Source organism: Solanum lycopersicum, chromosome 8 (assembly GCF_036512215.1).
Source record: "Solanum lycopersicum chromosome 8, SLM_r2.1".
NCBI classification, from domain to species: Eukaryota; Viridiplantae; Streptophyta; class Magnoliopsida; order Solanales; family Solanaceae; genus Solanum; species Solanum lycopersicum.
This window is the reverse complement of record NC_090807.1, coordinates 43400832-43415363: the sequence shown is the minus strand read 5'-3', so window position 1 is coordinate 43415363 and position 14532 is coordinate 43400832. Positions and strand designations below refer to the sequence as shown.

The window sequence follows — 14532 nt, the reverse complement described above, 5'->3', positions numbered from 1 at the left end:
GAATAAGAAGAAAATTAAAAAGGATTGAAAAAACTGAATTAAAATTGAATGATTTATAAATAAAACATGAATTATATATGTCTTAAAAATTATTTTGATTGGTATCACTACGAACATGAGTAATTTTTGCAATATGTATTAAAAATGTATTGTTCATGAATAACATTTATATTATATGTCTTGTAATTATTTTTATTTATGTCACTAAAAAAATGAGTGACGAGTGACATATATATTAAAAATGTCTTGTCTGTGTCTTATAAATGTATAATTAGTGTGTTACCTAAATTATATTTGTTGGTATCACTAAGAAAGAAGTGAACTGTGCAATATGTTTATAATTGTACTATTCATAATATAATGTATACTATATATATCTGATAAATTATTTTGATTTGTATCTCAAACAAAAAGAGCGATGTTTTCAATTTTTTATTACAATTATATTGTGCCTATGTTATCATGTATTACTCAAATTATTTAAATACAAGTTTCATACAATTATGAAACATAACTAATACAACTTTAATGCAATTGCGACGTAGTTTTGTGAACTTCACCTTTTCAAGTTTTAATCTAACATTTCTTCTAAAATCAAATGTATAAACGTAACCAAGCCTTTTTCAAATTGAGACAGAAACTCAAAACATCATCTAAATTATTGCAGGAACAACTTATCGAAACAATATATTCATAAAATTCAAATACTCACTACACCATTTCGGCCTACAACAACACCATGTAAGTGTAGCCTAAACTAGCAAAAAGTGTGGCCTTTGATAAAACTCTACACTTTTCGACATTCAGCAACACTTTTTAGGGGCTGCCCAAAAGAAGCGTAACCTTTGACATTAGGCAACATTTTTTAAATGTTGTCATCTTTGGCTACACTTATAAAGCGTAGCCAAAGAGGTATAAGGGCACGCTTTTAAGACGTGCATTAGCAACACCTATTTTTTGTTAGACTACAATTAAAAGTGTTGCCTTTTCAGAATTATTGGCCACACATAAAAAGTGTTGCCTTTTATTGGTCATCTATTGCTACACTTTCAAAGTGTAACTTTTTATCTTCCTAGAGCAACACATACAAAGTGTAACTTCAACATTTATAAGCCTACATGTAGTACAGATATATATAATATATATACATACATACAAGTGACCTAGAATACAAAATGAACTAATTAATCATTAAATTGAAGCTATGTATTTCAAATAAACTTCGAGAAATATATCATGAACAACCAAAAGATAGTATGTGTTGTGTCCATACCCATACTTATACATCAATATTCTAAATGTGTACAAAATAAATCAAACATTTATTTAAACTCTTACAATAGTTCAAAAACTCTTCATCATCCACTTCAAATTTGATCACCTCCATTTGCCTACACAAATAAGATATTGGCAGTTAGATAGAAGAGGTAAGAAGTTCGTATTGAAACAATATAGAGAGGCAAGAAATCCAGCAGTTACAGAAAATTAGATTGCATCTTTTGATGTTCAATGTAGATGCCTACTTGTCTTTTGATGTTCAAAGTAGATGATTTTCCCTTAGGTGTCTAGAATTCCAAATGAGTTCAACAACAATGAATAATTTCATTAGGGTTCAAACTTCATAATAAACAATATAAAATATTTGGTGTTATACAATAACCATGATGCACGCAAACTAACACGAACACTAAAGAAAAAAGGAATTAATGAGGATACACAAATAATTAGATTCTCCTAATAATTATTTGTTTATTTGTTTGTAGTTATGGAAGCATCCTTTCTACTAGGATGTCAAAAGTTATGGTTATAACATGGATATTCTATATAATAAGAAAGAAAATAGACTTTACTGACAGAAATATTTATATATAGAAGCAGCAGTTACAGTAAACATTAACAACAAATGTGCCAATTGCAGATTCCATACCATGCCAATGTTCTATACAAATGCCAAAAAAACTGTGAAACAAAAGAAGCAAGACCTTAGCTAAATTTAACCCACATACATTAAAAACAACTAAAGAGAGATAAATCCAGATTGTAGATTACATCAGCAACCAAAGTTAAAGAAAATTAGATTAGTTTCCTTGTGTAGTTAATATGTTCCACACGATCAAACAAGGAAACTAAATCTAACATAGCAAAACTACACTTCAACCATACCAAACAAGTAAGATGAATAGTGGTCAAGAGAAACAAAACCTTAGCTCAATTCAAACCAAAGCCACTAACAATAAATTACCAATGATGAAATAGCAAAAACAATATATAAGTCAATAAGCTAGATCAAAGATCTTTTATACATACCCTGTGCAAATACGTTTTTGAGTTCTTAGGTAAATCAGAATTGATAACAACTTAACTGCTTGAATATCCATTCCTCTAGAAAAAAAATCTGTTCCATCAAGAAAGAACACAAAATAAAGAAATTTAACAATTAATCAATTTAAAATTTCAGTTGTAATGTAAAGCATGACGGACCGTCGTAGCCATGACGGACCGTCGTAGCCATGACGGTCTGTCCTGCATGTTCGTCATGAAGATCAGAGAAGTACTAGAAGAAACTTGTATGTATGGGAAGACGGAGTCCACAGCGGCCCATCATGACCACGACGGATGACCACAGCGGCACTTCATGACCACGACAACCCGTCATGACCACGACGGCCTCACATGACTACGACGGCCTATCGCGAGGTCCACGGCGGCCCGTTGCGAGGTCCAAGCTTGCCCGTCACGAGTTCCACAAGCCCGTCGCGACGTCAAAGGTAGACCGTCACGAGTTCCACAACGGCCCGTCGCGAGGTCCACGGCGGCCCATCAAGAGGTCCACGACGGCTCATCGTGTCCACGACGGCTCATCGTGACCACGATGTCCCGTCGCGAGGTCCGTCGACCCAACCGCGTTTTGACAGATTTCCAGCAAATAGAATTACTATCTACACTTATGGCCAAAATGACTGAATTAGCTAAAGTTACTATCTATACATGAAAATGCACTACACAAACCAAGCTAAAGGTAATTAAACTGTGAACTCAGGAAGACAAAAAACTGTTTATCAATGTGAAGTTTGCAGTAAAAGATTAGATAAACAATTATGGGCTCTATGGCTACAAGAGACCAATTTGATCAGGGTGAAGTATAAAATGGAGTTACCAAAATGCTTAATGTAATACCAATATCAAACATTTGACTTCACGTGAAGTTATAAAAATGACCTTCCTCCCACATCAAAATAAGTGATGCATATGGTTCAGTAATTGGCATGTGAACTGGGAGATCTGCAAACAAGCGATGGAGAGCATACGCTGTAACTCTGTATTGTGCATCCTGAGCAAATCACAGTTCAAAAAGGAAGTGAACCATGTTTTAGAATGAAATCTCAAAACAAAAATCATAGCAAACTAAAAAAAAGTTAACAAGTGTATTCAAAACAGAACTTTGCAAATTCCACTAAGTTAATAAGATTTCTGGTTCCCATAAAAACCAAGATTACGTATGCCCATTTATACGTAATACAACAATAAACTAAACTCCCAAAACAACAAAAATCGTATAAACAACACAAGAACATAATAACCCTTACTTAAATTTTTGACTAACACACAAGAATATCAAAATCTTTAACATATATTTTAGACTTTTGAAGGTAAAATCTCTTACCTAATAAACTCTATTCCAACAACCTAAATCTTTATGACATGAGGCAAGTTGATGTGTGAAGCATTTTGTTTCAATTTCCAAAAGGAAATCTGATGGAATAGCAGTTTACCCAAAAATTATTGAAGAAAATCGTCTTCTTCAGCTCTCCAATCTTGAACACCGAAGATGAGAGGAAAATCCTCTTCTTCAGTTCATGTTAAGAGAAATCGCAGTACTCTTCGATTATTCAGCTAAAAATTGTGTTCTTCAGTTGAGTTTGACAAAAATGTGATGACAATTCTAGTACAAATTGATTTCTTCCGTTCTTTGATCCTTCTTCAATTCATGCAAATGGTGTTGTTCTGCTTAAAATGGAAGCTTCTGCTAAAGATTAAGGCAATGTTGCCTTTTTTTTCTTTAACGTTTTATTATTTTAAATTTTTCTTTAATATTTTGTTTTTTTGGAGAAATAAAAACAGGAGGGAGATCAAACATAAATGTTAAAATGTTGGAGGGAATATAAAATTTTGGTGAAAACGCTAAGGCAACATTTTTAATGTGTTGTATTTTCAATTATAAAAATAACACACATTAAAAGTGTGGCCATTCATGTAAATAGTTGTTGCCAACTATAAAAACACTTATAAAGTGTAGTTTATCCCATTAAACTTTAGAAGTTTTGCTAAAATTAGTGTATCTAAAAGTCAAAATCATTGGCTACAGTTTAAAAGTTTTCCCAAAAGTATTTTAGGCAACACATTATAAGCATTGTCAAGATTTAGTGTTGCCGTAAACCTAAAATGGTGTAGTGACTGAATTCAAAATTTGAAACATTACAATGATCATCAGTGGTGAACTCTTGCTGCTATGATTTTAGAAATTTGAAATTTATGCTTGAAAATATAATTTTATACAAATATTTGGTCTTTCTGTTCCTCTACTGTCGTGATTTTTAAAAAATAGTGAAATATGAATAAAAATTGATTTGTGGAGAGTTATTTGAATGAAAATTTTAATAAAAAGTAGAATGAAAAGAGGAAGAGGAGGAGAAAGATAAAAAATTAAAGAAAGAGAAGAAGAAGAATTTAAATAAAAAGAAGTAGAGGAGGAAAATAAACAAGGGAACAACTGCGAACCGACGGTACATTTTTTTTATTAAAAATATGTTATGATCAGTAAGAAAAATCATATTGTCATAGATGGTAAATATTTTCTTGACATAGCATATTTTTGTAATTTACCCATTTAACAATCTAATATCAATTATATATCAATTGATTACAATTGTTATATCATTAGAAAGCCCATACGAAACTACATAAAATGCAACAATATTAGCTGAATATGAAGTAACCTTATAATTAGTCAAAATTAGGGTTCGTCAATTTACATGGGTTCATGGGTAATTTATATTGAAATCATCAATACAATTTCAATTAGATCATACTTCGCTGATTAGAAAAAATTTATGCAAGAACCCATGGAAGAATCATGAAATTGGACAATTCAACTTTATATAACATCTTATGATTTTGGCTCCTTGATGAAACAAGTTTCAAAGATAAAAATTCATATCTCCAGGGTGATAAATCTTCACTTTGATGAACAATTTTCACTGAAAACCCGCACACCAATGTGCTATTTCAATTTGGACTTCGATGGATTCTTTTGAATTTTTCAAAGTGTTTTCGATTTTAAATTTGGAAGAATGAAGTCTTTAATGTGCTTACCCTTTATATACTTAATTAAAATATCCAAAATAACCTTAATAAACCACCAATTAATTAATTTATAAGCGGGGTTAATTTACGTTTTCACCTCTAACTTTGTAGCAGCCTGCGCAGAAAAAAACAGCATCACTTACGACTTGCACATGACGGGGCGTCGTCCCTATGAAGTTACTTCACTGATCACCATCAGTTTTTATAGAAGTATGACAAGGATTCTTTGGCTCCCTTGGTTAAGTCCCCATCGATGACATCCTCTGACAGGGCGTCAACAGGCCTACGAGCTATCGGTTGCTCCGTCGGTTGGGATCTGCCTGGGACTGCTTGGCAAAAAGTTTTGGGTCCTTCCTCAAGGACACTTGGATGGTCCTTGGGGATAAATTTTCCTGTACATTTACAACCCAAATACGATTGTATATAATTTTAAAACCTCTCACCCGAATTTCATCGAAAACAAAAACATTAAACTTGACGTAACACACGTAGATTCATAAGGTCACTTCAAGGCTATTTTTCTAACGTTATGGACATTTTTTTTCGTTTGACCTCAAAACTTCTCGAAACACAACACACTGATTATAGATGATATAATAACTCATTTAAGGACCTTAAAACCTCATGAAACACACATAAACACATAGAATCACATATGAGGCATTTAGGTGACTTAGTTGTCGAACGTCTTGGTTGTCCCTAGACGTTTGATTTGCAGTACACCTAATACTCTAGATAATTACTTTATGCCATATATTAGACATATTAGGACCTTATACCATAAATACCAACATGTTGGCTCTAGTTAACCTTGTTCATCTTTCTGGTCTTACAATCTCCCCGACATGGACAACGTTCATCCTCGAATGACAATTGCAACTCTTCGAACACTTCCAAGATAAAAGACTCATGTAGCTGCTAATATCCATGTCATACAACACATAATCAAATAGAAAAAATCAATTTCAAATAGTCAAGAGATTCACAACACAACAAGAAACTAGAAAAGAATCATATAACTCATTATGCTACACAACTCACATGCTTCAATCCAAATAGTAAAAACTCATTTTATATTCAATATCATACTTATATACATCAGTTCTAACGAAATTGCAAAAATTTTAAACAAAACAATCAAATAGTCATTTTTCACAAAATATTATAGTGATCTATTTCTATATGCTATAGCGATTTCATGCAATTTTCAAAAATCCACATTTTAAGCAATTCATGATATAAAAATGCTAATATGCAACGTAACACCACATAAATACATTTTACAACATAATAAGGCTTCATAAAACACATAATGGGAGAAGTTAATGAAATTTAATGTCAATTAAACTCCTAAACATTATGCACAAGAAACAATTTCAAGGACTTCTATCCCATGACCAAACCATACTCCCCCTCTTAGAGGGAAATCATATCTTAAAAAAAGAAAGAGAACTTAGAAACATCATCATCACTATCCTTTTCGTACGTCTTCTCCACCCTAGAACGGGGTGCATAGAAACACCTTTTTGTAGAAACTTCATCCTTTTGAACACTAGGAGTAACTTGCTTACCCTCTCTACCTCTAGAAGCAATCATAGTACAATCTCTCACTTTGTGCCCATCTTTACCACAACCAATGTACCTCCCGGTACCCAATAGACACACACCATAATTTTTCTTGCATAAATTTGCACAAGTAGGATTGCCATCCTTGGAACCACCTTCTTTCTCAACCTTGAACTTAGCACTACTAGATCGCCCTTGCGAATGAACCATCTGAGACCTAGTTTTCTCTTTATCACTAGCACCACTCCTTTTCAAACGTGTAGCCATCTTCCTATGTTTAGAATATTCAATTGATTATGCATACACCATGAGTCTAGCTAGGGCCATATCATCATGCAACATAGCAGTACGGCATTCTGCCACCACTAAGTTGGCTACCCCCATTATAAAATGACTCATTTCATCTGTTGTATTGGACACAAGAGAATGGTCATACCTAGACAATGTTGAGAATTTGAAATAGTACTACTCAACATTCATAATACCTTGCTTGAATTAAGAAACTCGTCCATCTAAATTTATCTCCTCTCTCGGGGAAAGTACATACCAAGAAAAGCTTCTTTAAATTCATCACACTCAATAGGACCCGATCCTTCCAGCCTATTTTCCTTTCATTGAGTGTACCAACATTGAGAAACATCCCTTAATTGGTACAAAACAACTCCGCCTTCTCCTTGGATGTAACCCCTATAACACTTAAATCATTGTACACTCCATCAAGAAACTCTTGGGGATCCTTATTTACATTTGAGAAAAGAAATATAGGATGATTCATCCTCACAAGTTCTTTAAACCTAGAGGTCAAAGTGCTCTCTACAAATCTAGGCATCATATTCAAATTAGCTTGCATAGTCACGGCTCGGGCTATAGCAATCAAAGACTCTCTAATCTCCCAATTAGGCATCTCTGAAACATCAATACCTCTTTCCACATTAGGAATAGGATCACCTTAGGGAGTCACTTTGGAATCTTGAGCACCTTGAACTCGTTGCCCACCTTGAGGAACTTGCTCAACTTTATCAACTTGAGAGGGAACCTCCTCATTCACCCTCTCTTCTTCTATCCTTCTAGCGGCCAACCTTGTAATATTAATCTCCTAGGAAAAACAAGGATACTCATAAGAAGGAAAATTATAACATTTACTCTACCACAGGACATAATAGTAGAAAACAAGGGAAACTCTATTGTCCTATATCCTATATCCCATAGATGTGTCGTGACTCTCACAGATGGTCAAGATTCTACTTGACGTGACTTAATGAGACTTCTTGATTCCTAATAGTACTTTCATAAACCAATGCTCTGATACAGAGCTTGTCACATCCCAAAACCATACCCTATGACTTAGAGTACAATCTTGGATTGTAACCAGAGTCATCGACCTCTTTGAAGTCTAAGACAAGCCCTTTCATATCATTCATTGCATATGCATAGTAAAAAATAGTGTGGAATATAAAATTTTCACATAACATAATATTGTGCTAAAAATCTTTTTCATATAAAATAATAGGAAATACTAAGTCTCAATCTTGTCATTTTAAGACACAAGAATACTTGGATCATGACCCATACTTCAGAGTACGAATATAGAAATTCTTAGACTATTATAACACTTTAAATGAAAACATAAAATACATGTATGCTCTCGAGTCAAGTGAGGACATACTTCAACTTCTGTTTAAAGATCTTCTAAGTCCATGTCTTCAATTCTTAAAGCTCCTCACCTAGAAAGAACTATATAGATAGATACCACATGTACTATGTATGGCTTTATGCATAAAAGTCATAAAAACATACATTTATTCAAAATTTGCATTTTCCATTGAAAAATCATATTATAATATTAAGAAATACATTTAGAAACTTAGAAACAATTAAAATAACATTCAGACAAAAAATAACATTGTAGAGATCACTCTACAATGAACTCATTTACTGTTACAATGAATTATTTCTATATACAATGAAGTTTCTTATTCTTCACTTAAGACATCCTTTAGGATGTAAGCTTCTCACTTAAATCTATATTAGATTAATCTTAAGTCAAACAAAGAGAGACCGCCCATACACACTCTCTAGATATGCCTAAACGACCCTTAGGATTAATTATCTGGAGTCACATACACACTTCAAGACATCAAACATATCAACATATATATACTATGGCATTTCCTTAGAAAAGGCTATCAATAGACTTACTTAAGTAGGTCAAGAATATAATGTCTATGATTGACCTCTTCAATACTACCTAAATAATCCTTATGACTTCCTATATTTGGATCATGCCCACATAATAAACATCTTCTCTAACAAGAGTCATCCTCAAGACTTCATAAGATAAGACATGAAGCGATCATCCCTTATGACCTCTTCACACTTTACATAAGGAATCCTTAAGTCACTTTAGATAAAGTACGAATTTATTTAAATACTCCTTAACATAATTCATTAGTTCATTTGTTCATGAACACTCATACATCACATCAAGGACATTCAAGTAATAGTCTTGGAAAAGACCTAGGGACTCTAACAAAAACCTTCAAAGCCTATTGTGCATTGTCTAGATAGATTCCCATACTACAACCTAAACTTCATGGAACTTCTATAGCACTAATATTTATCCCACATGATGAGAATAGGAAATAACCGACATAGACCTTCATAGCAAGACATGGAATTCGGACTTTGACCTCCAAATTTTTAGAAAATCAACACACTTATTATACATTCTATAATAAATCCTTTAAGTACCTTACATCTTCATTAAACACACATAAACACATAGAATAACATATTAGGCATTTAGGTGACATAGTTGTCGAACGTCTTGGTCGTCCCTTGACGTTTGACTTCCCACACACCTAATACATTAGCTACTGCGTCTATACTATATATTAGACATATTTAGGACCTTAGACCATCAATACAAACATTTTAGTCTCTTGTTAACCTACACCATCTTCGGGGTGCTACGATACAACTTGTCTCAATTGCACTAGCTTCATAATGTGGTTCCACACTTTCTTTCATAACATATGTTTATTTCATCTTTACTCACCTTTAATTAATTGCTCATTGTATAACATACATATTCTCTCTTGGAAATGACATTGAGGGAAATTCATTCTAGGTGTAGGTAAATCTTGTATCACTTGTACAAATCTATCCTCATGTAGCCACTCTTTCTTTGCTTATTCATCGTTTAGCATAAATATAGCGTCTTAGAAATTTCATTCAGTGACATTGATTTTTAGTCTTATATGCAGCTTGTCTCACTTGTACTAGCATGCAGTCATGTATTTACTCTTTTTCTTTATTTATTACCTATGAATTTATTCTTAACACTTTCTTTTGGAGTATGCTTGAGATTTGACTCTACATCATTCTACACCCCAAATGGTAATTACATTTGGTAACATTTCCTAGGCTTGGTTGTGACTTGTCTCACCATTCATCTTAGCCTCTTATCATGTTGTCACTATTTTCATTAGCTTTAGAATACAAGTTATTCATAATTACTCACCCCATTACCTGAATGTTCATTTCGTCATATTCCAATGCACTTGGCCTTTTAGTGTGTTTACCACTCTTTCTTAATCCCCCTGGCGTCACCTCAATTCATCACATATATCTTAGGTTCGCTTACTTTTAAATGAATGCAGGACCTATGAATCTATATCTACAAGCCATGAGGCTTCATTCATAATTCGTGTATGTGACTCATACTAACCCAAGATTATACGGTATAAGAGTTATGCATCTTTTAAGTATGCCAAGGTCTCTAGTTTGATTCCTATGAGCAACATTCATTAAATATTTGTTCATGTAAGAGTTTCGTATCAATACGAAATTGGGAAAGGGAACACAGTTTGAATCCCTTGAGCAAGACTTAGTCTCACATTAAATTTTTTATTTATATTTTTCAGCGTGGAGACTTTAGGTCGAATCCCAACACCTACACCTCTTTTCCTTTCTTTTGTTTCCTAACTTTTTCGATAGAGACCTAGAGAATGTGGGAAAGATCCCCCACAACCTCATTTTATTTTTCTTTAGTTTTTCTCCCAACTTCCTCATATATCCGAGAGGTTGTGGGTTCGATTCCCATATCCCTTATTTTAGTTTTCTTTAATTTTTCTTCTATCTTCCTCACCTATCCAAGAGGTTGTGGGTTCGATCCCCCCACACCTTATTTTTAGAAAAATTCTTTTCCTCTTACATTCCTTCCCTTGAGCCTTACCCCAATTCGAATCCCCCTTAACTCATTTTTATTATTGAATTTTTAATAGGTTTAATAAGGTGAGGTCTTGGGTTCAATCCTTTATGACCTCACATCTTATAAATAATTTGAACATTTTCAGCATCTAAATTGTTGCTTAGCCAAAAATTTTTTTCTAGATTATCAGGAAATTTGGTCACTGTTTTAGTCTTTTTTATTCCATCATTTAAACATTAGATTCTTAGGTAATTTGCTTGATATTTCGTACATTATTATGTGCATCTTTTCAAAGAAATCTTATACAAAAAACACAATGCTTTAACATGATATTTTCTTGCTTTGAAACATTCTGAATAACACGACTACCCACACATTGCACATATTTTCATCATCACATAAATCTGAACATACATTCATGAAAATAATCATCCCAAAAACACATTATGTCCCTCCTTTTCGGAGTAGAATTCGGCGTAATATTAGAAGTCTCTTGGGAAAGGGACAAAGAGGAAGAAAACCCATATTTTTTGTCGTTTAACACCTTTCAAATATAATCTCAATTTATTCTAACTCCCACAAAAAACAAATGCTTGTCAACCAAACCTCACGCGTAAACCGTTTGAAAAATGCTTACGCTTTTCGTTTTTAGTTTAGTTTTCGTTTTGAGTTTTTGTGTGCAAGTTCTTCAAGTGAGGAACTTTGTTTTTTTTGTTCCTTCTTTCTGATGATGGACATTAGAATGAGAGTGAAGGACTCGAGAGAGAGTGGAGAGAGAGATGAGAGTAAGTTTAGGAGTAGGAGTTTTAGTTGAAGACTTAGTCAAACAAGGACTATATGTTATTTATTTATATTATTATTAATTTTTAATTAGAATCTGGTTTTCCCTTACTTAAATCAGAAAGTTAAATACCAATTAATTAAACTTAATCATTAAATAGAAATTAATTCAATTAAATCATTTCTTCCACCAAGTATCGAACGCAGGTGAAGCCTAACTCGCTTAAATGGGTCAACTCGAGTTAAGCCCTACCCGAATAGTCCACTACTTTCACTAATTAATTAATTAATTATTTGGGGAAATTAGAATAATACCATTATCCTAAAAAGACTATTTTATTCTTAGCTGTCCAAACATAAGATCATGACCTACTTCGCTGTTTGGACCCCCCATATTAATTGGAGGTCCTCTAAACTAGGCGTAGTAAGTGACCACTCGGGTGTCACCAAGTGGGTCAGTGAGCAAGACTAATATCTCTTAATGGGTGAGTATTAGATAGTTTTAAAGGCAAAAAGTTCAAATGTTCAAAATATTTCACATTCCCTCACTTTTCAACTTTCCAAAATAACATCCGCACTTTAATATGTCAGGTTTGTTGCCTTACATTTCAAAGTATTTATTAAACATCTAAGGTTGGTTTTTATTCCCGAATTCATTGTTAGTAATTTTTACTCTTATGAAACAATTTTAATCATAGTGATGCGTGATGATCCTCTCAGATCATAATTGTATATGTGTGCTTATTTTAATTTGAATATCTTTCCCTTAATGCAATTGCTATTTAATTTACGAAATTTTCGTGTTTAAAATTAATTAAAAATTTCAGTTTGTGCTTGCATGAATATGGGTCTAGTTGGGTAAGTCTATGTAACCCACTTTTGATCAAACTAACATAATTTTTGCTTTGATTGAGTGGTTGACGTCATTCTTAATTGTAAAGGTATCAAATAGCAAAGTTTGGTCAAACTAGGAGAGTGTATGTAATGGGTGTTAGTTTAATTTGAAGAGTATATAATTTTATTTTGTTATCGGGGATTACGACTTTATATTTTGTAGATCGGGTTGAAGGTATACAGGTTGAGATGTTTGGAAAGGTGGTTGATCTCGCCAAACCACTGGGATGTTTGCCAAATTTTCCTAAAATTCCATTAATTTCACGCTTAATCTTGAGTATGGTTCTGTAACTTTCAGAGTGAAGCCTTCGTTTGTCGAGTGCACTTGGACAGTTGACGAATGTCTTCCTTGATCACAATTTTCTGTGGTTAATCCCTAAAGTATACTATAACTTTCACCAGGTTAGTCTTTGCTCGTCAAAAGCTATTAGCAGTTCAACGAAAGTCCCATCACATCGCTAACATTCTAAAATTTATAGGAATTTTGAGTCAATCATTTTAGCAAGCCTGATGTGGCTCATCAAAGTGATTTGGTGACTTTTTAATTACTAGGAAGCACTCCCTAGAAGTTACGCGGCATACGTGACCTTTTGGAGGTCTCGTACAAGACTTTGCATAGGAATGAAAGTTAGTGCGAAATTAAAACATTTCAAAACATACCTAATAAGAAACTTTTTATTAAACTAAGGAACAAGCCTCATCATCACAAGCCAACTTATACATGTCCTATCGTTATACAGTTACGACACATTACATTGAAATAAAACATACTTAGTCTTACACAATGTCTTAAAAGAATGAAACTAAAAGAAACACAGTCTATGCCCTCGAACATATGAGGATATACCAATCTTGAGGGAATCAACATCCCAAGCTTCACCTTAAACAAACCTTCACTTGCACTAATCTTGAGGAAATCAACCTCCCAAGATTAACCTTGTACGAACCTTCACTTTCCTAACACCTATATTTATAGAAATATAGAAGTGTATGGATTTAGTACAAGCATTGTACTAAGTATGGTATTATGAAAAAACATGTTAAAAGAGGACATTTTAGTTGAAACATACTTTCCATGGTATTGTAGTAAAACCTCTATGAATAAAGTTTCAAAGTATCATACAAGTCATAATTTATAATACAAGTAACAACTCCATGTAATTAAACATGTAGTCATATTCATCAAGTAATCCAATTATCAATTAGACCTTCCTATCTAAAGTTATCCTAATAATTACCTAGGTAAGACATGAACAGACCGCCCATACAAAATCTTAAATACATACCTAAGTGATCCTTAAGACTACAAAAGATAAGCATGATTCATTTTAATTAAGCCAGTCATCATCTATTACTAAAGTTACTAGAGGAAACATACATGCATATAAGAACTCTACATAAAGACCATCATCTAAGATAACCCTCAAGTTACACTAGTGCCATGTGAAAGTAGCATCGTATACTACAATTTCCACTCAAATCTCCATAGGAACAACCCTAAACTAGGCAAATCAAATTCATCATTTACATAACTTTCATCATATTAGACATAAGATCAACATTCTTTATTAACATTAACCATAAAGGTTACTTACTTCATTTACATCCTTTATTAACCCATTCAAACTTTGTCATATAGGGACTCAACAAGACTCCCTCCAAATGGATAGATGACGTCCCATTCCACCACCTACCCTAAGTAGTACACCTTTAAT

At 33.2% G+C, this 14532-nt stretch overlaps 1 protein-coding gene across 1 annotated transcript in view; it reads right to left on the bottom strand.

Moving 5' to 3' along the window:
- Positions 1-7879: 7879 nt before the first annotated feature.
- LOC138337964 (uncharacterized) overlaps positions 7880-14532 on the bottom strand; it is a 51205-nt gene continuing 44552 nt past the window's right edge. The window contains exon 6 of the mRNA XM_069288411.1: positions 7880-8026. Coding sequence (XP_069144512.1) covers positions 7880-8026 — 147 coding nt within the window. The remainder of the gene's footprint in view (positions 8027-14532) is intronic.